This window comes from Phasianus colchicus, chromosome 1 (genome assembly GCF_987193195.1).
Source record: "Phasianus colchicus chromosome 1, bPhaCol1.hap1.1, whole genome shotgun sequence".
NCBI classification, from domain to species: domain Eukaryota; kingdom Metazoa; phylum Chordata; class Aves; order Galliformes; family Phasianidae; genus Phasianus; species Phasianus colchicus.
In genome coordinates this window covers 1649043-1675238 of record NC_143436.1, presented here as the reverse complement: position 1 = coordinate 1675238, position 26196 = coordinate 1649043, and the positions used below count along the sequence as shown (strand labels likewise).

Genomic DNA, 26196 nt, shown 5'->3' with positions numbered 1-26196 from the left:
ATGCAATATAATCACATTTTCCAAATTTCTACCAGCAAAGAAGCTTCTTCCTACAATTTAGGATTCAATATCATCACATTTTTGCAAATCTCCACCTTCAGGAGAAGGAAGAGCAGTGCAACAAGCCCTGAACAATGCAGAGCTGAAGGAACACGGCGTTTTACCTTGCTCAGCGATTTCAATCTCTCGACGCCCAAATTCTGCCTGTTTGATGTTTTTCACACAGAAATCACTGCTGCCTTTGGAGTTCTTCTGCTGCTTGTCCCGGGGGGAGGTCTCATCATCAGAGCTGTCGGTGTAGGAGGCAGCTGGGGGAGAACAGAAGGTCAGAGAGGGAGCAAAGCTTTCATATTCAAAGAAGCATTAAGGTTGAAAAAGACGTCTGGGATCCCTAAGCCCAACCACCAACCCATCCCCACCGTGCCCACTAACCATGCCCTCCTTCCTTTTGCTTGTTTGATAAAGGAAAAGGGAAAGGGAAGAAACATTCCACCACTATTTTGCCTCTTCTTCCTTCTCTTCCACCTCTTCTTCCCCTTCCTTCTATTCCTCTTCCTCTTCTTCCCCTCTTTCTTCCTCCTCCTCCTCTTCTTTCTCTTCCTTTTCCTCTTCTATCCCTTCCTCTCTGGAAGGAGCTGCCCCTTGGCACCCAACTCAGGAGCCCATCACTCACTCCTCACACAGCATTACTCAAAGCCCTTCACCACTCCCCAGCTCACAGTGGCACTGTTCTGTGTGGGTTGCATGAACACAAGACTTGGCATCAAAATTATCCTCTGGAGCAGCACTGGGAGCTCAGCAGAGCAGACCACTGACCTGCAGCTTGCTCATCAAATGCCCCCTGATGAGTTTATTTCCCCTTGTTGAGCTCCTTTTGGAACTCATTACGAATCAAGAGTCCCAGAATTGGAGGTTCTCAGCACCCAGCATCTCTCCTGAGATGGTCTCTAAGAGGTAATGATCTCCAGGACGTTGTCCTGCTGAGCAGCCAGAACTGATTTGTATCTTTCTACCCCAATTCTGTGCTTAAACAATGCTAGAGGAGTAGAATGACATGAAGGGTGGATGAATTGCATTGCAGAGACATCACAGCTGAGCCCACGGTCCTACCTCTGCTCACAACCACAGTGCTATGGAGGCACTCAGACCATGGGAATGAACCAAAAAAGGATTTGCAGCACCTTCCAAGAACTCAAGAGCCCATGCAATCCCCTACCAACGGCTCTGCTTGCATTTCCACAGCAGAAGATCCGAGGCACAGCCATCAGGCAGCACCTCAGATCCAGTTTCTTTCCCTTCTGGCTCCTAGAAAACCCTCCAGTGATCCCAAGGACTGAGCTCAGCTCTAATGCTCTTAGCAGGAATTAAGTACTGCTGGAATGTCTCTGCCAGAAGCCTGTTCCCAAACCCATGTGCGGGTCCAAGGGTGGGCAGCAGGGCTGCTCAACCCCAAATCCCACTGTGCAATGCTGAGGGCTCTGGGAGGATCACAGAGTTGTGCAGAGATCTCTGTAGAATTGCAGATCTCCTGGGGCTGAAGGCAACTTTTGTAAATCAAATCTCACCCAGATGTGATCCAGATTCTTGTACACTGATGGGAGGGGAGAGGAAAGGAAAGGAGAAAAGACGAAAAAGGGAAAAAAAGGGGAAAAAAAAAAAGGTTAAAAAGGAAAAAAGGGGAAAGAGGGGGAAGGAAAAAAAAGGGAGAAAGAAGGGGAGAAAGAAGGGGAGGAAAAAAAAGGGGGGGAAAAAAGGGAGGGAAAAACTGGGGGGAAAAATGGGAAGGGGGAAAGAAGGGAAAGAAGGGAAAGAAGGGAAAGAAGGGAAAGAAGGGAAAGAAGGGAAAGAAGGGAAAGGGGAGGAGAGAAAATGGAAAAATGAGAAAAGAGGGAAAAAGGGGAAAGGGAAAGGGAAAGGGAAGGGGAAGGGAGAGAGAGAAAGACTTGCATTTCGGGCAGTGAGCAGCACTGCCTCACTGTGCCATGGACCCTGAATGGGTCTATTGCCCAAAATGTGAGAACATCCCCAATGAGCAATTCTCATTCCCAGAAAAACAGCCAATCCCCCCAGGTTTGTTTCTAGGACTTTGCTGTGTCATGTTTCTGCATCAGCACCAAATGTCGGACATTTCATGTGTGGGGCACACAGTGAAGTCAGCCTGATCTCCATCCCGTTAGGTTTTAATAAATCCTCAGAGTCTGCTCCAGGAATGAACTTTCAGTATAAACTGGGAGTGCCCAAAGAAATCAGATGGGGAAAAAGAGGAGGAAATAAAGGGGAAGAGAGGAAGCAAAGAACAGGACGAGAAAAAGGGAAAGAGAGGAAGAAAGGCAGCAGGAGACGTACACAAGGGTTAAAAGGAGAGTTTTAAGAGCAGAACAACATATTTTTCCACTCAAATACACGTGAAGATGATGAGATAAAAGCAACAATCCCTTCCCATGCTTCTCCTTTTCCATGGTCTACATGGACATCGGGATGGGACACGCAGACGTTGGGATGCATAGATGTTGAAATGGGATTCACAGATGTTGGGATGGGACACAAGATACTGGCATGGGACAGGTGGATGTCAGGATGGGACAGGTTGTTGGGATGTTGGGATGCACAGACATAGGGATGGGACACACGGACAGGGGGAGGCACCAACCTGAGCTGTAACTGTCCGTTGATGACTGTGAGATGGAGCGGGACAGCGAGCGGCGGCCGATTTTCGTCGGGCGCTTATTGAATTCCTGCTTCTGGTCAGCAAACTGGATCTGGGGAGAGAAACAGGGAGTTAGAGCAGGTGGAAAAACCCAGGGACTGGGCAGAAGGATCCTGAGCCCTCCTCTGAATAACTGACGGTCCTCCTTGAGCCTTCTTACAGCACAAAACTTACATGGTTTTCATCCCCATTCCACGCAAACTTATTTTCCCTATAAATAAAAGTTATTTGTTGCAGGAGAGCCTGAATGCTCCCCAGCATCCGCAGAAGTGACAAGGGATTGACCCACCCTGCAGTGTTCTTTGCAATGAATGGGAAACTCCTTTGCTTACTGCAAAAAAGTACAATAAACAAAACCCAAACCACCCCAAGTCATGAATTCCAGCCACACTGTGTGAAGGAGTGTTTAGGATTTGGTATTTCTATCACCCAAGGTCATGTAAGGATGCTTGGATAAACAGTGGGAGAGAGCATAGCTGAGCCCTCCCCTGCCTCAAAAATAGGCCACCTTGGGTCAAACAAGGACCCAAATGCTGCAGTCAGCATTGCCAAGAAAAGGACGTGAGTGGCAGCCGCCACACAGAGCCATTAGGAGTAATTACTCAGATTCGTAATGTGCAGGAGGGATAATTAGAGCAGTCTCACCCCTATCTGGATGCTTCTTAGGGTGAAATGAGGTTTAAGAGATGCATTTACAACAGGGTAGGCTTCTGCCTGCAGCTTCACACCCGTTCCTCATCAAGCCTCTTGTTGCAGGAATTCTCTGTCCACGTTTCATTGGTCTCCACTCTCGGTTGAAAAACTGCCTACTAATCAATTTTGGCTGAATAAGACCAAATATTCAGTGCCTGCCCCAGTCCTGGTTTCCACCTGCCCTAAACACCTGCTCTTGCAGATGATCCCACTGTTGGGCCACAGAGGTTGGGTTTGTCCCCATGTCCCATTCCTAGGCTCTAGATGGTGGCCCCAGCAGGCTCCCCTTGTTCCCAGTGCTCTTCCACAGGCAGTGGGGCTGCTCCATGTCTGTGCTCTTTGATCATTAAGGCCCCTTCCAACCCACCCATTCCATGATTCTATGATCTATAAAGACCCTTCCAAACCAACCATTCAATGATTCCATGAGCTGTGAAATCCCTTCCAACCCAAATCATTCCACGATTCCATGCTCTATAAAGTCCCTTCCAACACAACCATTCCACAACTCTATGATCTTTAAGGCCCCTTCCAACCCAACCCTTCAATGATTCCATGCTCTGTAATGTCCTTTCCAACTCAACTGTTCCTCAACTCTAAGATCTTTAAGGCCCCTTCCAACCCAACCCATTCTGTACAGTCAGAAACATGATTTGCAAAACTCCTTGGACTTTGCTGTGGGCAAAATACAAGGCGACATGGTACAGTGGGATTAAATATTTACATCTCCAATTTACTGCAAACCATTAGTTGAGTCTATTAACTGAACCCTCGGGGTATTCTGAGAAGGTGGTTTTGCTTGAAGAAGTCACCTATGCATAAGGAATTTGACCCTTTTCTGTGAACATAAAGCTGAGTTCGGGGGTGTTAAGCAGCAGCACTGTGCCCATGCAGTGGACTGTCAGAGCCAATTTTTGGGCTAGAAATCAAGGGAAAAGGTGATGGGAGCTCCTCCATCCCTGGGAATCACAGTGGGTCCCGGTAGGACAGGGCACCTGAGCACACACAGTGGGGTTTATATTCCTTTCCTAAGAAGCTGTTGGCCTGAAATAACTCTTTTTCTTTCATTTAAACCCAATCCCCTGAGAGTAGAACCACTCCATGAAAGCACCAGTTTATCAGCTTGCAACGATGGGATACGCTAGAGATAGTTTGCAAGGGAATGAATAACTGCTATTACAGAGCTCTGCTGGGATTCCCCTTTCCCATGTTGTCCATTCAAGGTGCAGTTATTCCAAGTGGTGCAGTAATTGCATTCAAACCTCTCAAAGTGTTTCTACATGCAGGAGCATCTCCATCATGTTGGCTTTGTTCAACAAGCAGTGTTGCAGGATGGGTCAGACAGAGAGGATGCAGGTGGAACCTGAGCTCCAGTAGGAATGCCTCCACAGGTGGCAGCTGGCTGTGCTAATTAGGAAGGAATAGGAAGGCATGGAGAGCTGCAGGTGCGTGGCTTAGGAGTTGCATAGATGCTGTGGTTTTCCACCTCCAGCTGCTTCAATCTGAGAAACATGAGCCACAAGTGTTAATGTGCAAGGAGCCATGAGTCCTCATGTGCAAATGAGAGCAGCTTTGATTCTAGCTGGGGATGTTCCTGGGTCTTTGAACCGTGGTTCTGGTGCCCGCAGTTCATCCTAGTGCAACACAGACCGGCCCCGCTGCGCCAAGAGAAAATAAAGAGGAGTTCTGCAGAAAGGAAGGATTTCCCCCAGCCAGCTCCAAAAGAGGCGATTTTGGGGAAACAAAGGAGGACAGAGACAGAAAGAAAGGGATGTTGGGGGCAGGAAACAGCCTTAAGGTGCCTGGGGGCTGCCCTCACCTGGGCTTTCCTCCCTGCATCGCCATCGACATTGTACTTCTTGTTCAGCATGCTGCGGGTGCCGGCGGCTCCTATTGCGGCTGCTGGGGAAGGAGGCAGGGAAGGTGCAGCAGCAGGAGGCTCCTGGGCTCCCTCTGAGCTGAGGAACCCCAGCTCCGTGTGACATTCCCACCTCCAACCCCGCTTCTGCTCCCTGAGCTCAGAGCGGTTTTTACCGTGTGTGCGTAACAAAAGCTGATTTATATAACTGGGCCGTTTCCTCGCCCACTATAATTAACTTGCTAATTAGGCTCTTTTTAACTCGGGTTCTCCCCCAACCTTCTTTTTGCCCAATGTCAGATGATGCCATTAGCAGAGCCTCATTAGAACAACATTAACTAACGAGCAACTGAAACAATGATGGTGTTTGTTACGCTGCAAAGCGGGTTCTCATTACGGCACTCCCAGAGTCCAACCTGGCCCCACCACTGCTGACACTTTCATTTCATTTTCAGAGCTTTTTTCCAAACATTTTGCTCTGACAATGCACCCAAGATGACTCCTACAGAGAAACTTTATTGCCCAGAGAATCAAAAAGGGAGAACCTATATTTCTATAACAAACCAAAGAGGTGGAATCTATATTTGGGCATTGGAACTGGATGGTCTCTAAGGACCCTTCCAACCCAACCATACCATGATTCCATGATCTTTAAGGTCCCTTCTGACCCAACCATTCTGTCATTACATGATCTTCAAGGTCCCTTCTAACCCAACTATACCATGACTTCATGATCTTTAAGGTCCCCTTCAACCCAACCATTCTGTGATTCCATGATCTTTAAGGTCTCTTCTGACCCAACTATACGATGACTCTGTGATCTTTAAGGTCCCCTTCAACCCAACCATTCTGTGATTCCATGATTCTCTACTTCTCTACAAAGGGCACTGGGAAGCAATGGCCCAATGGCCATTGACTTCAACACCAGTCCCAACACATCACTGTAATTTAATAAGCTCTACATGATTAATACCTGCTCTTAAAATAAGGCTGGAGAACTATCAAGCCATAAGACACCACGTGGATCATGTGTTTTATGATGTTTGGTTAATAGTAAGAGCTGTGCTGTAACAAATGTAGAGGCTTGAGGTGAGTGTTAAGATAAGAGTATACAAAGCTGCTTGAAATAATGACCTTAATGAGGATGAGCATTCTGAGGCTTAGGCTAATCATTATTTAAAGCGCGATTGTTCGTTTCCACACTGACTCGAGAAAGCACATAGAATTCAAATCAGTTGAGTTGTGATCGGGATCACAAACTCTGCTCAGAACTTAAATTCAGAACTTCAATGAAGTCATCATGTGGCGCTCATCTCAGCAGCACCAAATTCAACAGTGCTAGGACCTGGGGGTCCTAAAGGGGAAGATCACAGAGGCGACGGATCTTGATCTTCACAAGGTACTGATCAGCACCAAAAAACCCACCAAATTTGAAGCAATAAGCAAAGCTGGCACATGATGCAAAGTTCATCACTACCAATATAACGTTGTCAGGAATTGGACTCGATGATCCTTACGGGTCTCTTCCAACTCAAGATATTCTATTCTATGAAAACTTATTTCTTTGTTGCTGATGTACATGCAATGTGGGTGAAAAGATAAAAAAAAATACAGAAAAGGAGGAAGGCACTGAATGGCAAAGTGTGGTCTTAAAGAAAGAAGCTGTGAGATCCACAGAGCCTCAGGAAGCTCCACTGAGGGCACCCAACGTAGGACATGGAGAGGAACGATGAGTTCGCAGCCAACCTCCACGCATGGGCTGCACTTGTAGACAAAGATCAAGCACTAAGAATAGCTTTGCATGAGCATATAAACTACTTATTCTGGTGACCTCAGTATTTTTAGAAGAAATACCAAGAGACACGACTCCAAAAATAGAAAGAGATGAGTGGAAACCTAGGAAAATGAGTCCCGTGGACAACGTTGAGTTGAGCTCCAGATACACACCCTCTGCCTCCCAGCCCTCCCTGCTTTTTGGAGCAAGGTTGATGTATTTTCAGCTGCTTGGAGAATTCTTTCCATCAGAAAAACGAAGCAGAGAAAAGTATATTTTCCTGTTTCCAACCCCCTCTGCTACCGACACGAAGCACGCGCTGCCCTGAGGCATGGTTGCAGTGTCACAGGTGGCAGTGTCAGAATCTGATTCAAGAATTAATTTGATAATGAGAATTGAAATAGTTAAAGAGACGGTAATTGCTATGCTGATCTCGTAGCTGATGAAACACTGAGTCCCCTGAAACGTGCCATGTTTTCTCCCACTCCTCCTCCCCACCGGTCCCAAACTGCTATAAAATTGGCTCTTAATGCAAAGCAGGGCAGGGACCATGTCCTGTGTTATCAGTCACCTGCAGTTTGGTAGCTGATGCTGGAGAAGGGTCCTGGCAGGGGAGCATGTCCAGGAGATGTTGGACTTTGCTGATTCTCATGCCAGCTGTGTGCCATCATGTCCCAACATCCCTGTATCTCAACACTGCTGTCTCCCAATGCCACCATATCCCAACATCATCATATCCAAATGCCACTGTACCCTCAGTGCCTTCTTATCTCCATTTCACTGTATCCCAACACCACCATACCATAATGCCATCCTACCACCAGATCATTGCATCCCAGTGTCACCATATCCCAACGCTACCATATCCCAATGCCATCATATCCTCACGTCATCATATCTCAACACCACTGTACCCCAATGCCATCCTACCACCAGGTCATTGCATCCCAACGTCACCATATCCCAACACCACTGTATCCCAATGCCATCATACCCCCATTGCATTGTATCCCACTGTCATCATATCCCAACACCACCATATCCCAATGCCATCATATCCCAACACCATCCCTGTATCTCAGTGCCACTGTATCCCAACATTACCATATACCAGTGTCACCATATCCCAGTGTTATTGTAACCCAATGGCACTATCACTGTATCCTAAAACCACTGTGTACAAATGCAGATCAGTGAGACCCAAGCATGCCCAACACCTGAGACTTCCAGTTCCCTACAGTAGCTATCAGTGATGTGGGAATGAAAATAGCGTGGTAAGTAACTCACCATCCATACTGGCTTATGGAAAGCAGCAGTGCAAGCACTGCCATTCCCCCAGCTTCATCAGTATCAGCCCCGTGCCCAGCTCCTGGACTTTGCTGGGTTCCTCATTTCTGCCCCCAGTCCCACGCTGGGTGCCTTGCCCAGCTCATTTCTGCAGCTGCAGCCAGCCAGATGCCTCTATTACTGGATTTAAACTCAATATGGTTGCAAATTGACTTTGTAACCCCAAGGCTGTATGAAGAATCAGAAATAGTCTTAAAGGACTTGTGTGTAGCTCAGTCCCATGGAAAAGCAGAGGTGGAGCTGGCTGACTCAGCTGCAGCTCCCTCTGCTGCTAACAGGCAGAAAAATCCAGTGCTTATATACCTTATACACTCATCTTTTCCTGCAAAGCAGATGGATTTTGTCTGAATCACCTCCACGAACAGAAACTGGGGAAAGTTTGGTGGGTTTTGGTGAGATTTTCGCCCTGCTGGCACACTCCTCCTTCCTGAGTGAAAGCAGCTTCTGTTCAGCACTGCTTCGAGCTTTGGGCTATTTTATCCTCAGCTCCAAGCAACACACAAATACTTACCAGCAAAAATGCACGTAGCCTGACTGCTGCTGCCCTGAGGGACAAGTAGCTGAGATTTTCCAAACCTACAGGATTTGCTCTTGCAGGATTCCCTGGTGAACTGCAGCAACTCACTCCCATCTTTGCCAGCACCATAAGGAGGAAGAGCTGCTGACTTACAAACCATGCTGACACTCCAGGTTATCTCTCCCATGCTATTCTGAGCCTTCAAAATACTTAAATAAGGAACAAGGACACTTGGCTGTTCCTGTCAACAAAAAAGGAGTATGGGTCAACAAATGGGATATGGGCCTTTTGGGTGAGCTGACTACATTGGGTCCAGTCCTGGTGGACATCTACATCATCATCCTGCAGTCATTTGCACCAAAGACCATCAACCTTGGTTGCATCTGCAGCAAGGATTGCTGTCCCCTTGCACATCTGCATCAAGACCAGGTCATGTATTCCAGTCTGCCCACACCAGTGTTCAAGAGGCATTTGGACAATGCCCTCAGAGAATCACAGAATCATTAAGGTTGCAAAAGACCCCTAAGATCATCATGTCCAGATACTGACCCATCACTACATTGTGTCCTTAGAATTGGTGAACTCTGAGGCCTTCAGGCAGTTGGACTCAATGATCTTTGTAGGTCCCTTCTAATGGAGCTGTTCTATTCTACACCCTTCACTGGCAAAAAAAAAAAAAAAAACAACAACCAACTGTGTAGCCTGGCTGCCACAGATTCAAGGGACAAGAAAAGTTCAGAAAAAGCTTTAAAAGAGCCCAATTCACAGAGATGAGATGGGCACCAGACTCAAGGAACCAAGGACACTCTTTTTCTTCGCAATATATTTCAAAGCAGAGAAGAGAACCAGCTCAAGTCTTCACGGTCACCAAAAAACATGAGCAAAGGTCTCATTGGAGGAGGAGAATTAGCAACTCTGGATGAAATGAGCAGAAAAATGTAGAAGTTTACACACCAGGTCCTCCGCTGAAAAGTCGGATGGAATTTAATGGCTCAGTTCCTGCTGTGGCACCAGAAGTGTGGGCATGAGGCTGCACTCAGCAGCACGATGGGCTGCTTGGAGAATTAAGATAATGAGAATTTAAGGCATGCGATGGGCTGCAAAAGGCACACATGGTCACAAGGGGGAGCGAGAGCCCGAGGAAAAAGCATTCGAGTCTTCTGCTGCAAATAAAACGAGGGGAAGCTGAGTGAATTTGAGGTCTGCCCAGCTTCAGGCTAATTTGCAAGAGTGAGTTCGACAAGTTAATTAATGTCGGGCTGCTCCCAGCTCCTGGTGCTCAGAGATCTCCTTCCCAAGAGGACAGAAAATGATGAACTCTCCCAATTCAAGACTTTTTATCAACTCAACACCAAAACAGACGCAGCCTTCAGCGGAGCCACCCAGCTCTTAAAAGTTGAACTCAAGTCTTATTTTCTCATTAACTCGCTGCATTGCTGCCTGTGTTCCACCCTCTGCCTTCCACACAGCCCAGTTTTGGAATACTTGTGGGCTTGCTGACTACTTGAACCACCAACTTAACCAAAAGTGTTTGCAGAAACTGAAGGCTGGGGCTTTAACAGCAAGAAACATCTTCCCAGGGCACATGGATCTGCTGGTGTCTGGAATGGAAGAGAATGGAGGAGGAGAAGAAGGAGAAAAAAGGAGGAAGAGAAGGAGAACGGAGGAGGAGGAGGAGAATGGAGAAGCACAGAATAGAATGGAATGAAGAGAAGAATTACTCAAAAGGGATCCACAAACTCATCGGGGGCAACTGCCTGCCCACAGCAGGGATAGCCAAACATTAAAGCACATTCCTGAGGGCATTATCAAAATGTTTCTCGAAATGTTTTCCACTCTCTTTAACTACTTCTTTTGAAATAAGGAATATGCAGGATGTACAGATATCTGCAATACCCAGCAGCACTCCAGCAATGCTTCAAATGCAGATCTGACCCAATCAGGCTGTTTATGAGATCCTGCTGCTAGATTTTATCATCAGAGAAAAAATTTATTTTTAAAACAAATGATTTTCCCCATGAGGTTTCCAGTGCTCCAGGGATATGGAGCTCTCTGAACAGTAAAACATCAGTGCTGGGTAAAGCTGCAGGATCCTCTAGGAGAAAGGAGTGTACTCTGAACATATCACATGGCTCTGCCATGGAGCATGCAGCTTGAAATTGTGTCTTTAAAAGGCAAAAGTGCTGCTGGCACAAGCATTTGAATGTTGGCCGAAAGAATTACTGGGAATTAGTAAAGAATTATTGAACATTTCTGTTCAAATCAAACTTGGAGAGGAGGCAAGAGGAAACACAGGGCAGGAGAGTGAGAATCGCAGCAAGTCCATGTTGGCTTTAACTGATCACATCATCTTTTGTGTCATGGAATGCTAGAATCTTAGAGTCAAAGATGGATGGGTTGGAAAGGACCTTAACAATCACAGAATTAAAAAAAAATCGACCTCTGTTGGAAGGGTCCTTAAAGATCATAGAATCATGGGATGGTTGGGTTGGAAGGGACGGCGAAGGTCTCAGAATGGTTGGACTGGAAAGGACCTTGAAGGTCTCAGAATGGTTGGGTTGGAAGGGACCTTGAAGGCCTCAGAATGGTTGGGTTGGAAGGGACCTTGAAGGCCTCAGAATGGTTGGGTTGGAAGGGACCTTGAAGGCCTCAGAATGGTTGGGTTGGAAGGGACCTTGAAGGCCTCAGAATGGTTGGGTTGGAAGGGACCTTGAAGGCCTCAGAATGGTTGGGTTGGAAGGGACCTTGAAGGCCTCAGAATGGTTGGGTTGGAAGGGACCTTGAAGGCCTCAGAATGGTTGGGTTGGAAGGGACCTTGAAGGCCTCAGAATGGTTGGGTTGGAAGGGACCTTGAAGGCCTCAGAATGGTTGGGTTGGAAGGGACCTTGAAGGCCTCAGAATGGTTGGGTTGGAAGGGATTTAAGAGGCCAGGGAGACCTCTGGTCATTTGACCCATGTGACTCACAGCAAAGGCTCTGCACATCCCATGCCAGCTGCCCCTCCACAAACACGCTCAGCCAGAAGAGAAATGCTACAAGGGAAAGAAAATGATGATAATCTTATTATAGCCATTCCCTTGCAAGCCTAAACCCATGTTGTATATGCATCGCCCTGGGCAGGCTGACCAATCCTTTGAGAACATGCCAAAAATCTCTGCTGGCAGAATGCTTTGCCCATACACCAAGCACTGTGCCGCCAGCAGTAGCAGCCTACAGTCTCAGAACCATTTAATACTGGTACGCTGCCATCTGCTGTGCTGCTGCTTGCTTCTGACAGCAGCTTTAGGACAAAAAAGAAAAGAGATTCCAATTCTGAGCCACAGCATCACATTGCTTGGGCACAAGAATAAGGGATGACAACTTGGGAGAGAAATGGAAAATTGCTTCAAGCTTCATGGGGTGGTGGAGAAAGGAAGGGTAGAAATATAAAATAATAACAAAAAGGATTGAAGAAACATGTAGATGTAGCACCTAGGGACGTGGTTAGTGGGCACAGTGGTGATGGGTCAACAGATAGACCTGATGATCTTAGAGGTCTTTTTCAACCTTAATGATTTTATGATTCCAGGGCCCTCTAGCCAAATCTCTATCCCAGCACCCAATTAAAAAAAATCCAACCCAATAATAAAACAAGAGCAGAGAACCCAAAACACGGGTATTTGAGATGGAAAAGGTTCCCTGCTCAGCATCTCAGAACAACCCAAGCTGGAAGGGGTCCATGAGGATCAACAAGTCTGACCTGCTTGCACACTGCAAGCTCCCAGGTTGACTGCAAACGCCCCAAATTGGTGCTGGAAATGACACTGGCTGCGTCACACACCGCTCGGTTGTCAGCGAAGCGGGGAAAATTAAGTTAACGAGCAAAGCTTTAATCAGCAGACCTTGGCGTAATCAGAGGCTGAGCTGCTTCAATAGGCAGCGACGGCCGCCTCCCCCTTCTGTTCCATTTTCCCATGGGAATTAAGTGACAGGTCCTCTGAGGGACACGGAGAAGCTTTCCCAGGAGGGATTACTGCCGTCTGCGCTGCGTCCTGCAGCTCTTCGCCCCAATCAGAACCATGGAGATGTGGCACTGAGGGACACATTCAGTGAGCACGGTGGGCATGAGTTGGGGTGATGATCTTGGGAGGTCTCTTCCAACCTCAATTATTCTGTGATCCTATGACCCATGCGGTCACCAGCAGATGCAGATGCCAGGTGTTCACCTTCCGTGCTCTGAGCGCATGCACCGGGTCTGAAAGATCTCAAGATGGACTGGCTCAGCTGGGAAGGGCCCCTCTGAGCCTGGATGCTGATCACAGGGCATCAACCACCTTGCCAGGAGCCTGTTCCAGCACTCATCTGCCTCATAATGGAGAGATTTTTCCTTATTTCCCATCTGAACCTCCCCTAGCAGGAGGACCCCAAGCAGATTCACCAATGGAGGTGACAGCTGCCAGCAGCTGCCACCATACCCTGCCCTCATGTCACGTCTACATCACATCCTGTGTGTTGCAAAAAGGCATTCCATTCCAATGTTGCCTTACACCCCCCTTACATGTGGTATCACAGCTCTGGATGGCCAACCCCTGGTTGTGGCCATGAGTGAGGAAATCATTTATCCCCTTGTTACTCACGAGTCCTCTTAATGACCTCATCAAAAGCAGGTTCTTGGCATTCAGGAACTCCTGGAACACCCGAATAATCCATAACTCTCCCTGTGTGTCCTACTGAGTGCTGCTAGCAGAAATGAAAACGTGAAGTTCCCATCCCTCCCCACATCACATCCTCTGCTTGAGAATGACGTGAGCTTCCCAGCTCTGTGCTCATCCCTCCATCTCACCAGGACTACGGTGTATAACCTCATGTGTTATTAATACAGATTTGAAAAAATAAATTAAAAAACAACAACAACAAACCTCTCAGCGCAGAACAAATGTGCCCAGAGAGGAAAAGACGCAGTCACTGTCAATGAGACGGCAGCATCTCCAGGTTCATCAGGCCTCAGTGAAATCAAGCTTAACGAGCACTATTACCATCTGCTAATTGACGTGTTTTAATCACTTAGCAGCCAGCCAGCAGCGTGCCGGCAGCGATGCAGGCTCCGTGGATCCCAGAGGAGCCATTTGTCAGAAGTGCTCGGCGCCTTGGTGCATGGAAAAGCCCCACTCATGAAGGTCAGAAATACATTCTCCATCTCCGCTCTTTGTCTGACCCGTGCTCAAGAATGACATGCCAACACTGAAACCAGAACCTGCCCAGAACACAGCCTCGGTGATGGCGTGGAGAACAGGACTGACAGCCTGAGAACAATCAGATTTACACTTCTGTTTCTGGAAAAGCAGCATGTTTCTATGTCACTTAGTTCCCTCTTTCAGTGCACCTAAAACATTTGGAGCCGTTCTATAATTCACGGAACCATTGAGGATGGAAAAGACCTCTAAGGTCACCATGTCCAACCCCAACCCATCCCACCATACCCACCAAACCATGTCCCTAAAGAGAATCATACAATCACTGAGATTGGAAAGGGCCTCTAAGGTCACCATGTCCATCCCCAACCCAACCCCACCATGCCCAATAAACCATGTCCCCAAAGAGAATCAAAAAGGTTGGAAAAGACCTCTAAGATGACCATGTCATAGAATCGTAGAATCATAGAATCACTAAGGTTGGAAAAGACCCATAGGATCACCCAGTCCAACCATCCACCAATCACCAATAGTTCTCACTAAACCACATCCCTCAACACAACGTCCAAAACGTCCATCCCCAACCCAACCCCACCATGCCCACTAAACCACATCCCTAAAGAGAATCAAAAAAGTTGAAAAAGACCACCAAGATCACCACGTCCAACCCCAGCCCACCCCCCACCATGCCCACCAAACCATGTCCCCCAACACCACATCTCCACAATTATTAATTTCAAAGTCTTCAAACTCAAGACCAGATTTTATAACAGGATGTTGATGCTTTGTCTTATGAGCAATACAAGCACCAGCACTGGATCGCCCACGGTCTGTGCTGTTTGGGTCTGGACCATGGGGATGCCCAAACTCCACATTCCTGAGGCTTCCAAAACACACTGAGTTCTGCTTCTGTTCCAATCTCTGAGTTATAACAGCGCTGAGCAGCCAAGAACAAGAGCTGAAGTGATATTTATTTGCTTGAAATCCTGAATCCTGCCAAATAACTGTGAAATATGAGTGGGATTTTTATGTTTTGAATAAATGCACCAGTGTGTGATGTGTGCAAGGTACAGTGAGACGTGGCTGGATGGGACCCTGGGCAGGCTGAGCTGGTGGGGAGCAGCCAGTCCACAGCAGGAGGTGGGGGGGGGCTGGAAAATTTGGGGTCAAACACAACCATTTGGTAACAATATGATCTTTAAGACCTCTTCCAACCCATCCATTCTATAGTTCTGTTATCTTTAAGGTCCTTTCCAACTCAATCATTCTGTGGCTATATGATCTTTAAGGACGTTTCAACCCAACCATCCCATGTTTCTATGATCTTTAAGGATCCTTCCAACCCAATGCATTCTGCAGTTATTTGATTCTATAACACCACTGAATGTGGTTAGAAATAATCCATCCACAACATGCAGACAGAACAAACCATGCAGCTGCATTCAGGGAACTTCACAGGGACAATTTTCCACCACAGATCATCCGTCTTTGGTGGAAATAAATGCCCCAATTCACTTGCCTGATCAACAAAATCAGACTGATCTTGGAGGTCTCTTCCACCCTCAATGATTCTGTGATCCTACGATCCACGTGGTCACCAGCAGATGACAAAAAAAGTTTCATCACAAGAACTGCAGGTATCACTTCTCTCCAAGTTCAATGAGAGAAAATGGCCAGAAAAACAAGCAGGGCATAAGTAGATGGACTCCCATTAGAGGAGCTCAAGGTTGAAGCTTTCAGTCCCTAAGGGCAGCAGCTGCTTTGAGGGTGAGCTGTCCCAGAGCCCTCCCAAAATCAGAGACTGCTTCATGCTGTTTTTTTGAAATGAATCCTGAGTCCAGAGCTCATCACAATGTGAGTAATAAATAATAGCCAAAGCTCTGTTGTTTGTGCTTTGCAGAGTGCTCCGTGTCCTTCTGCAAAGCTTTCCCTCATCTGTGTTCCCCTCAAATCCTCCTTCCTTCTGTCTATGCAGACAGAGTCATCCCCTTATGTACTAACGCCTTATGGAAAAAAATAATCATGAAAAGAATCACTATGGGAATCAAGCAGATGCTCCACATATCACTTCTTAAAAAGATACCAACAGGAGCCCAACACACGAGCTGCTCCCCTCCTTCCAGGAGGGGAACACACCGGGCAATACCTCCTCCCCCTAATCTGGGATCAAGATGTAACAGAACAACATCTCTAAGTTTCGAAGCTCACGTTATCAAATAGTATTTCTCACCTTTTTTCCCTTTATTTTGGGGGGAAGCAGTAGAATGAAAACACTGACTGTTCCATAACCATCATGACTTCCATCAGTTGGGGTTCCAGCTCATTCTCTCTCATACAGATGCTGTGTGCAACCTCCTTCTTGTTTAACCCTAGAGCTCAGAAACGGTGTTTAGGGAACATGGCAAAAGCAAAAGGAGCCATTTGAAAGAGCAAAGCTTGTAAGTAAGGTTGGTTTGAACAAATAATGTCCACACATTTCGATGTAACCTACTGAGATAATGGGGGGAAGTGGGAAGAAGCAAACATGGATGAGCTTCTCTGCAAAAAGAAAGAAAGTTGAGTGAAAAGTCCAAGCTAATGGGAAATGTGGGAAGGAAGTGATCGAGGCTGCCACACTGGTTGACAGCAGAACCACTCTGAGCCTCAGCCAACTTCTCACTGCGATTTTCATGGTCCCAGTAAATGGGAATGAGCTGTGATTCCCTCCAAGCCTGAAGGGACGGTGCCTCAGGTTTAATTAAATCAGATTTTGCACTGCTCTGATGATAAAAGAAGAATAGGAAGCAGGAATGCAGCTCCAACCCCACACCTGGGACACCAGCAGACCCTCAGCAGCAGGGATGGGGCCCTATTTTGAAGCACAAATTGCCAGGATTTCTGAACTCCTGCTTGGGTGAAATTCTTTTCAGAAGGATGTAGATGTCAAAGAGCTCCAGCAAACAGAACAAGAAGGATCCAGCCAATTTTGCCTGTTTTCCATGCAGCAAATGGCACAAACCAAATGCCAGCGTGCAGCTGTGAGCCAGCAGCTCTGCCACGTTTTGTGTAGAGGTGAGATTAGGATCTGTCCCAGAACGCTGATCTGAACTGCTTCTAAAGGTCAGGACTGCATTCACACTCCTCCTTTTAACAATTATATAAGTTAGGAACAGTGTTGTACTGTGTACAGAAACAATGCAGCTGGTAACACCAACACCAAGGCCACCAACAAATGTGATAAACCAGAAGGTCTTTAGGTTAGAGATGTCCTTCAAGCCACATCTTCTTGCCTACACCCAGAACACAATGTTCACATATCAGTTTGAAGTCTTTCAGACCTGTCACAACATACAAACTTTGATTCTAGGTGGAGAAGTGCATACACAAAAGGCCAAGTCATTAAATTCAACACAAAAGCAGCTAGAAACTTGCATTTGTAATTTAAATTGCCCTTGGCACTCAAATCTCATGAGCTGGCTATACCCCAGACGTATCCCATTTTAGGAAAAAAAACCTTCTAAAAAGTGGTGATGCACTGAACAGGCTGCCCAGGGAGGAGGGGCAGTCCTTGGAGGTGCTCCAGAAACATGGAGATGTGGCACATGGGGACATGGTTTAATGGCTGTGGTAGAGGTGGGTTTGTAGTTGGATCTGATGATCTCAGAGGTCTCTTCCAACCTTACTTACGACTCTATGCGCACTCCATCAAAAGCTGGCTGTAACAGTTTATCTTATCTGAATTGTTTCTTATTAACTGAGGATATCATAGAAGCATAGAATGGTTGGGTTGGAAAGGTCCTTCAAGATCACAGAACCACAGAACGGTTGAGTTGGAAGGGACCTCAAAGTCCCCCAGCCCAACCCCTGCTATGGGCTGGGTGCCCCCCAGCTCAGGCTGCCCAGAGCCCCATCCACAGCCTCAGGCACCTCCCAGATGGGGTACCCACAGCTCTGAGCACCGCCTCAGGGGAAAGAATATCCCCTATCAGACCTCAACCTCCCCCTCTTTAAGCTTAAAGCCATTCCCCCGTGTCCTATCACACTCTGCCCACATACAAAGTCGCTCTCCTCCTGTTTGCAATCTCCCTTCAAGCCCTGGAAGGTTGCAACAAGGGCTCCCTGCAGCTGGCTCACATCAAGCTTTTCATCCACCAAAGGGTTAAGTGCGTTTAATTGTGCACATAAGAGTATTGCAATTAAACCCGTGGCGTGTCAAATCAACTTGAAATCGCTGCAGGCTCCGTGCACCCGTCACTGCATCCAAGTGCCCCACGGGGTCAGGAACGGCCTCAGCATCACGTTGAGGAACACAGCACTGAGCAAGAAAAGCTCGGTCAGATATCCATCTGTTCAAACCTGTTATTTGAGGCAGACCTTGCTCTGAAGCACAATCCAAAGGCAGCCAGACAGCAGCGCTTGTTGCAACACGAATGGAGGCCAATGTCATTTTTGGTGCAGAGTTCAGACGTGCGTCATTCCGCTCCAAGAAATAAAGCAGCTCTGTTCTAAACTGCTCCAAAAAAATTACTCCTCAACTCAAATGTTCTTTTCCCAACCTCTCAAGTTCTATTTAAGAGCATCACGGTCTCTTTTTAAGGGATTTCGCAAAGAATGAAAATTAAAAGGAATACCAAAAGATGACTCTTCTCCAGTCTTCAAACTGGGAGATGACAAATTTATCACAGGGCACGGGATGAAGAGATCAGCCCCACCATATTTCAGTCCATTAAACACACAATTAAAAGCTGTTTTCTGCTATCAGCGCTTTCTCAAACGTTCAGCAGAGAATGAGGCTGTTATCCAAGATCACAACTGCAGCAGTCGGGCCATAAAAACAGCAAAAGACACAATGCAAAGTCTGGGAGTACTGCCTTTGAGACAAGAGTTACTGAAGCCAATGGGCGTAGCATTACCCGTAATGACTCATTTTTTTTTGCAACAGAGCATTAAACACTGAAATGGATTTCAGAAATATACACTGTCGCTTTCAATTGACATCAAGCATCAAATCCAGACTGTGCTTGGAACAGGCTCATGATAATGAGCACATTTCACTCACTCCACGAACCAAAGATTGAAATGTCTTTTTTCTTTCCAAGCATCAGAAATCCCAAACCAACAGATTTTGGTGGCAGAGAGCAGTGCAGAAGGCAATGGGGCTTTCCCATGCAGAATTGAACAAAAGTGAAAAAAAAATCTTATGCTTGAGTCTCCTGGAAGAACTGGGATATAGGCCACATGGAGAAGCACACCATTTACCTACAGCTACCTCATGGCAGCCTACAGTTCCCTCATTGTGACCTACAGCCACCTCATGGTGGTCTACAGTGTGTTCATAACAGCCTACAATCACCTTGTGGTGACCTACAACCATCTCACAGTGACCTACAGCCTCTTCACAGCAGCCTACAACAATCCCATGGTGACCTACAACCACCTCACTGTGACCTACAACCTCTTCAAAGCAGCCTACAACCACCTCAGGTTGACCTACTGCACCAAGAGCTTTTCATCCCGGGCTCAGTCTCCAAAATACGTTTCTGTCCAACACCACCAGGAGAACTGCAAAGTCTCATGAGCAGATTTCAAAGTTAATGAATAAGCACATACTTCCTAAAGCCATTCAGCCATGCTTGCCGATAACGATCTCACTGTGCTGTGCTTTCAGCTCAATTATCCTTTTGAAGATTCTCTTTGTTGTCACATTAAAAAAAAAAGTTGTTAAAAATATTAAACTGCTTGATAGCAAAGGGTAAGCTTCATGGCTAAGGCATAGGAATACACAAAGCAGTGAATGCAGCTTTCTGGTCTGCATTCAGAGCAAGTGCGTCCCATTTATTGCAGACACAACGTGTTCCCTGACCTTGAGAGACCCTTCCAACCCAACCATTTCATGACCTTGAAGGACCCTTCCAACCCAACCACTCAGTGACCCTGAAGGACCCTTCCAACCCAACCACTCAGTGACCCTGAAGGACCCTTCCAACCCAACCACTCAGTGACCCTGAAGGACCCTTCCAACCCAACCACTCAGTGACCCTGAAGGACCCTTCCAACCCAACCACTCAGTGACCCTGAAGGACCCTTCCAACCCAACCACTCAGTGACCCTGAAGGACCCTTCCAACCCAACCACTCAGTGACCCTGAAGGACCCTTCCAACCCAACCACTCAGTGACCCTGAAGGACCCTTCCAACCCAACCACTCAGTGACCCTGAAGGACCCTTCCAACCCAACCACTCAGTGACCCTGAAGGACCCTTCCAACCCAACCACTCAGTGACCCTGAAGGACCCTTCCAACCCAACCACTCAGTGACCCTGAAGGACCCTTCCAACCCAACCACTCAGTGACCCTGAAGGACCCTTCCAACCCAACCATTTCATGACCTTGAAGGACCCTTCCAGCCCAACCACTCAGTGACCCCGAATGACCCTTCCAACCCAACCATTCCATGACCTTGAAGGACCCTTCCAACCCAATCACTCAGTGACCCTGAAGGACCCTTCCAACCCAACCATTCCGTGACCTTGAAGTACTCTTCCAATCCATTATTTGACCTTGTAGGTCAAATATCCATTATGTGACCTTGTAGGTCCCTTCCAACCCAACCATCCCATGGCTCTGTGATCTTTAAGGCCCTTCCAACCCAACCATTCCACGATTCTCTCCTTCATGGACAAAACCAATGGGTGGCTGAAGTGCAAATACAGCACAGCAGCATGGGAAGACACTACGGATCTACGAACTCGGACAAGCTCCCTTACACAATCCAAACACTGCAGGAAGAAGCATCCATAGCCCCACAAACTTCCAACTCCATCTCTGCAGCTCAGCAGAGCTTAAGATCTGAGCTCCATCACTCCCAGCATTACCATCTCAGCCAGAGGAGAGCCGCAAGGGGCGGCTTTTGTGATACACCACGTCGAGTGCACACCTCACACCTCCAGAAACCTGGAAATCCCACAAAGCACAGACTGTGAACAGCAACACATCAAGTGTAAGTGAGTCATTCACACCCTGGGCACAAATCTCACAGCATTTATCACAGTGGCAGCGTGCTTGCCAATAACGGGGGCTGGATTTCTCTAAACGTCTGTCAGGTTTGTTTGCAGCTCCTTCCCAAGGAAACACATCCTGCCTTTTGCACCACGGGGTTGCACAGAGTGGGGTCTGTAGGATTACAGAGCCACAGAACAGTTGGGTTGGAAGGGATTTTAAAGATGGCAGAACCACAGAATGGCCTGGGTTTGGGTTTCAGCAGTTCTTAGGCATTGATGAGAAAAATCCAACGCTTGAAGCCTTCCAGCACCACCCCTTTAAGGCTCATGAACCATCCCCTGAATTACACAGCTGCAGTTTCCCAAAACAGTTCACGTGAAGAATAACTCTGCAGTTAAATAACTGAAATAGCTAAAACCCAACACTATCCACTTCTGCATTATCACAGCAAACAGCCCTTATGCAGAAGCAAAGGAGTCCCAGGAAGGAAAGAAAAAATAAATGGACATTTGTTCTTCTCAGTTGCGTACCTCCCTGATCCACTCTGCAGATGGAGGTGGGTGACGACCTGAATGCATTTTACGTGGGGATAAAAAACAAAAGGAGTGGATCGGTGAGATGGATGAGGGAGCAAAATCCTTGCAGTGGTAATTGAGGCTCTGCCCCGATGCATTGTGATGTGCTAAGAGGTGCCTGGTAGGCAGCTTGGCTCTCGGCACGCGTCCTCTCCTTCTGTTTGTTGCTGAAGCACGTTCTGTGCTTTTTCTCTGTTCAGGGTTTCTCAAAAGCTGAATAAAGAGAAGGAAATGCGAGGGCTCGGGGGCTGCACATGCATTAAGACTCTCAAAGATCAGACAAGGATGGCTGTGCCTGTGGGAAAGGAGAGCAGCAAAAGCGATGCAAAAAAGAACAGCATTTAAAGCTGATTTTCACCCAGAACGCTTTCCTGATTCTGACAATTCAGAAATGGATTTGCCCAAGAGGAGTGCTATTCTCACGGAAGGGAATGGGTTTTAATTTGTTTTCCATGACAACATGGGGAAGTGCCAAGGATCTGCATCAGGAATGGCACTAAATCAACTCCAAGGAAGAAGTGAGGACGTGGTAGCATCCATCTCAACCTAACATGAAGACCAACACGCCACTTTCCCCCCTACTCCTGTAAGGAGAAAAGAAGAGATTTCTACTCCCAGACCGTCATTAAAAAAAAAACCAAAAAAACCAAAAGAGCAGTTCATCTGATCCTAATGATGGTGCCGTGACACCTGTGAAGGTGTCACCTGTGCCTGATGAAGACAGAGGACAAATTAAGTCAAAGATGCTTTGAAGGGCACTTGAACTTGTTTGGGGGATCCTAAATTCTGCTTGGCACAGCTCTGTGGTTATGCACATATGTCTGTCTGGGGGAAGGCTGTCTCCCTACCGTACAATAATTGAGTCACAAGACTGAACAGGCATCCCTTCAGAAGAATGGTTAGATTGGAAGGGTACTTCAAGATCACAGAATCCTAGAATAGTTGGGTTGGATGGGTCCTTCAAGATCACAGAATCCCAGTATGGTTGGGTTGGGTCCTTCAAGATCACAGAGTCCCAGCACAGTTGAGTGGAAATTTACCCCAAAGCCCCCCAGCCCCATTCCTCTCATGGGCTGGGTGCCCACCAACCAGCTCATACCACCCAGACCCTGTCCATGGCCATGGGTTGCTCCACGGATGGAACACCCACACTGCTCTGGGAACTTCTCTTTTACCAGCACCACAATTAGTGACTTACTGTTCCTTCAAACTAATGACAAAAGGCAGGAAGCACAGAACAAACGAATCCTGAGAAAGAGCAGTTCAGAATCCCCACGGGATGAGAAGCTCAATGTTCTGCCTCAGTTCTGCTCAGGCTTGGCAGCTGTCTGCACCCACTCAGCATTGCCACTGGGTGATTTGAGGTAGAAAAACCCCAAATCTCACCCCTAAACCATGTGATGAATCAGCCTGAGTGCTGCTGCCACAGCTCCAGTCCTTCCCCATGCAAGCTCTTAGTAGGCACGGTGGGGATGGGTTGGCGGTCGGACTCAACAACCAACCAACCTTTGTGATTCTATGAATGCAAGTGCTCAAATACAGCTTGTCACCTCCCATGGGAGCAGCTGCTCCTGGCACTTTGCAATCCCTATGCCAGCAGCTAACATTTCCCCACACAAACGTGAGGCAACAAGAATGTGACGGGGAAGCCACATCATGAGGAACATCAGTTCAAAATGCTTCGCATGTTCAGACAGCCCAGTGACTCATTTGTGGTCATTTTGTGCTGCATCTGCTGCGGAGAAACCAGAAAACGTTTCAGTTGATTTATATTAAGAATAAGAAGTCAAGGAAAAATGAGATGCCAAGCATTGAAAGGGCTTGCTGTTGATCAGATTCCCCTCTCTCAGCCTTCTCTCCTCTATGTGCACAGCCCCAGAGCTCTCAGCATGTCCCCACCAGGAGGGCACCAGGCCGTCACCATCTCTGCACTCTCTGCTGGACTCTCCCAGCAGTTCCCAGTCTGCCTGGAACTGGGGAGCCCAGCACTGGGGCCTGCTGGCCATGCTCTATGCAGTGCATCCTGGGGTCCCATTGGCCTTCCTGGCCAGCAGGGCACACTGCTAACTCACGGTCAGCTTTTGGTCAACCTATTGGCTACTAGGACCCTCATGAGCTGGGTTGAAATAAAGCACTGGGAGGATTATCCAGTGGGTTACTGGTCCATCTCTATTTCATGGTTGCAAGAAATCTTCAAACAGTGCAGATGAAACATCTACCAGCCTCAGATCTGCAGAGAAGAGAGAATTGATATCGCCTCATTGGATAACAGGAAGGCACCGACAGCCAAAGCCATTTGCCCAAGTTCATCTCCATATCACAAGACAGTCAAGCAAAGCCTCTTCCTCCTCCTCTACTTCTCTCTTTCTCAAAGTGTCCTCCTACGTAGAGGTCAGTGGGAGGGTGGGGGGGTGCCATCACACTACATCCCTTTTTAATTTTATTTCTTTCCCCTCTTTCTCCTCAGCCACACGGTCAGGGCTCAAGGACCATGGAACACACCAAGAGAAATTCCTGACCAGGTCTCCCAGCGGGTCCCTTCCATTGGGACATTCCATGGTTCTAAGATTCCACAGAGCATTAAACAAGAAAGTGAGCCACGTTCACGACCTCAAACCCTCTGCCTCCACACTCCAGACTGGAATATTCTGGGAAGAACCCTTGTGCTGCTTCAGTACACGAGGGCTGCAAGGAATGCAACAAGAGGAACCTGATTTTAATGACAATGGTTGCCAGGGTTACCTTAATTCCATCGCAGCTCCAATAGTCTCCAAACTCCAACTCCACACCACTAATCAGGAGCCTTGCATAACATTAGTGCTGAATAACCCAATTTAAACTGAGTGAAAGGCCTGAATTGTTGCAGGGGTTGTTGACGCAAAAAGAAAGGGAAAAGAAAAAAAAAAGCAAAACACAAACCTGTTTTGTTCTGGGAAGCGCATCTCCTGTGTCTGTCACCCTCGTCCTTCCCAAAGCTTTGGGTGAGCCAAAGCCAGAGCAGAGCCGAAATGAAATGCATTGCTTTGTTAGGACAAATATGGTTCCCTGTATTTCCTTCTGAAGGAAAACAAAGCACAGCGACATGCCTTCAGCTCTCTGCATTGGATTCTTCAGCACAAAACCCCATTTTCTACACCACCTTCTGATCAGCAAAGCTGTGCAGTGAGAGCTGCAGTCCATCACCTGCAAATCAGCTTCAGTTAGCATCAGGTAGGAGAAGTGAAGGAGCATTTCCACGCCGAAAGCCCACACTTGGCTGGGGTGAGGCAGGACACCGCTCTGGCAAGGAGACATAGAGTTCCCCTCCCACAACTCTTGTATTGAAGTCGAATTTGTTCTGCTTGTATTGTGCTCATCTGTGCATTACTGGAATGCATTACGAAGCCAGACAGCAAAATCAGGGAGCACGGTGCTCTTCCCACTGTTCTGTTGCTTGGTTATTCTCCAGAGTTCTTCCCACCAGCTACAACCCTCTCTCATTGCAGGAGGGCTGAGGGGGTAACAAATGAGAAATAATGAGAAATAGATCACGGCAGTACTGATAAGAAAAAGAAGAAATAGCTGATGTTGTCACAGAGCTTCTGTATGCTGTTAGTGCTTTGTTAATTGATTGCTAGGAATCCTTAATTTCTGACCAACTACAAAAATATCACTTAACTTGGATAGGTAAAGGCATGATGACTTGTAATGTTTGATCCCAGTGTAGAAAAAGGAATCTGTGTGCAGGATGGAAGATGTGGGCTACTGAAATCACAGAACGGCTGGGTTGGAAGGGTCCTTAAAGACAGCAGAACCATGAGATGGTTGGGTTGGAAGGATCCTTAAAAATCATACAGCCATAGGATGATTGGGTTGGAAGGGTCCTTAAAGATCATAGGATGGTTGCCATAGGATGGTTGGATTGGAAAGGTCATAGGATGGTTGGACCGGAAAGGTCCTTAGAAATCATACAGCCATAGGATGGTTGGGTTGGAAGGGTCCTCAAAGATCATACAGCCATAGGATGGTTGGACTGGAAAGGTCCTTAGAAATCATACAGCCATAGGATGGTTGGGTTGGAAGGGTCCTCAAAGATCATACAGCCATAGGATGGTTGGGTTGGAAAGGTCCTCAAAGATCATACAGCCATAGGATGGTTGGGTTGGAAGGGTCCTCAAAGATCACTGAATTATGGAATGGCAACTGCTCCTCTCATGTTGCCCTGTCACAGTTTGGGAATACCAATAAAAAAAATCATAAAACCATGACATGCCCTCACCCCAGCACCTCTACAACACACAGCTGCCTAAGAAGCAAAGGGTGCACACAACCGTTCCTATTTATATCACATTTTTCATTATTGGAATCCAAAACACACTCCTCAGCATGCTGAAAGCACACAGAGCACCAATACCTCATGCATCAGAATGAAATATTCAGGAGCTTTACTTTAAACAGGAGTTCCTGGAAAACAAAAGGGGTTTTCTTGTTGACTCTGGAACCTCAGATGTCAGCAGCAGAAGCACTGGTACTGAGTCCCTCTTGCTGGGAGGGCACAAAGTGCACGGCAAAAGGCATAACCAGGGACTGTTCTCC

At 47.2% G+C, this 26196-nt stretch overlaps 1 protein-coding gene across 1 annotated transcript in view; it reads right to left on the bottom strand.

The window, feature by feature from the left end:
* Window positions 1–26196, bottom strand: part of AHCYL2 (adenosylhomocysteinase like 2) — a 42469-nt gene that overhangs the window by 11419 nt on the left and 4854 nt on the right. The window contains exons 2-3 of the mRNA XM_031605071.2: window positions 2651–2759; window positions 165–308 (exon numbers count right to left, since the gene is read on the bottom strand). Coding sequence (XP_031460931.1) covers window positions 165–308; window positions 2651–2759 — 253 coding nt within the window. The remainder of the gene's footprint in view (window positions 1–164; window positions 309–2650; window positions 2760–26196) is intronic.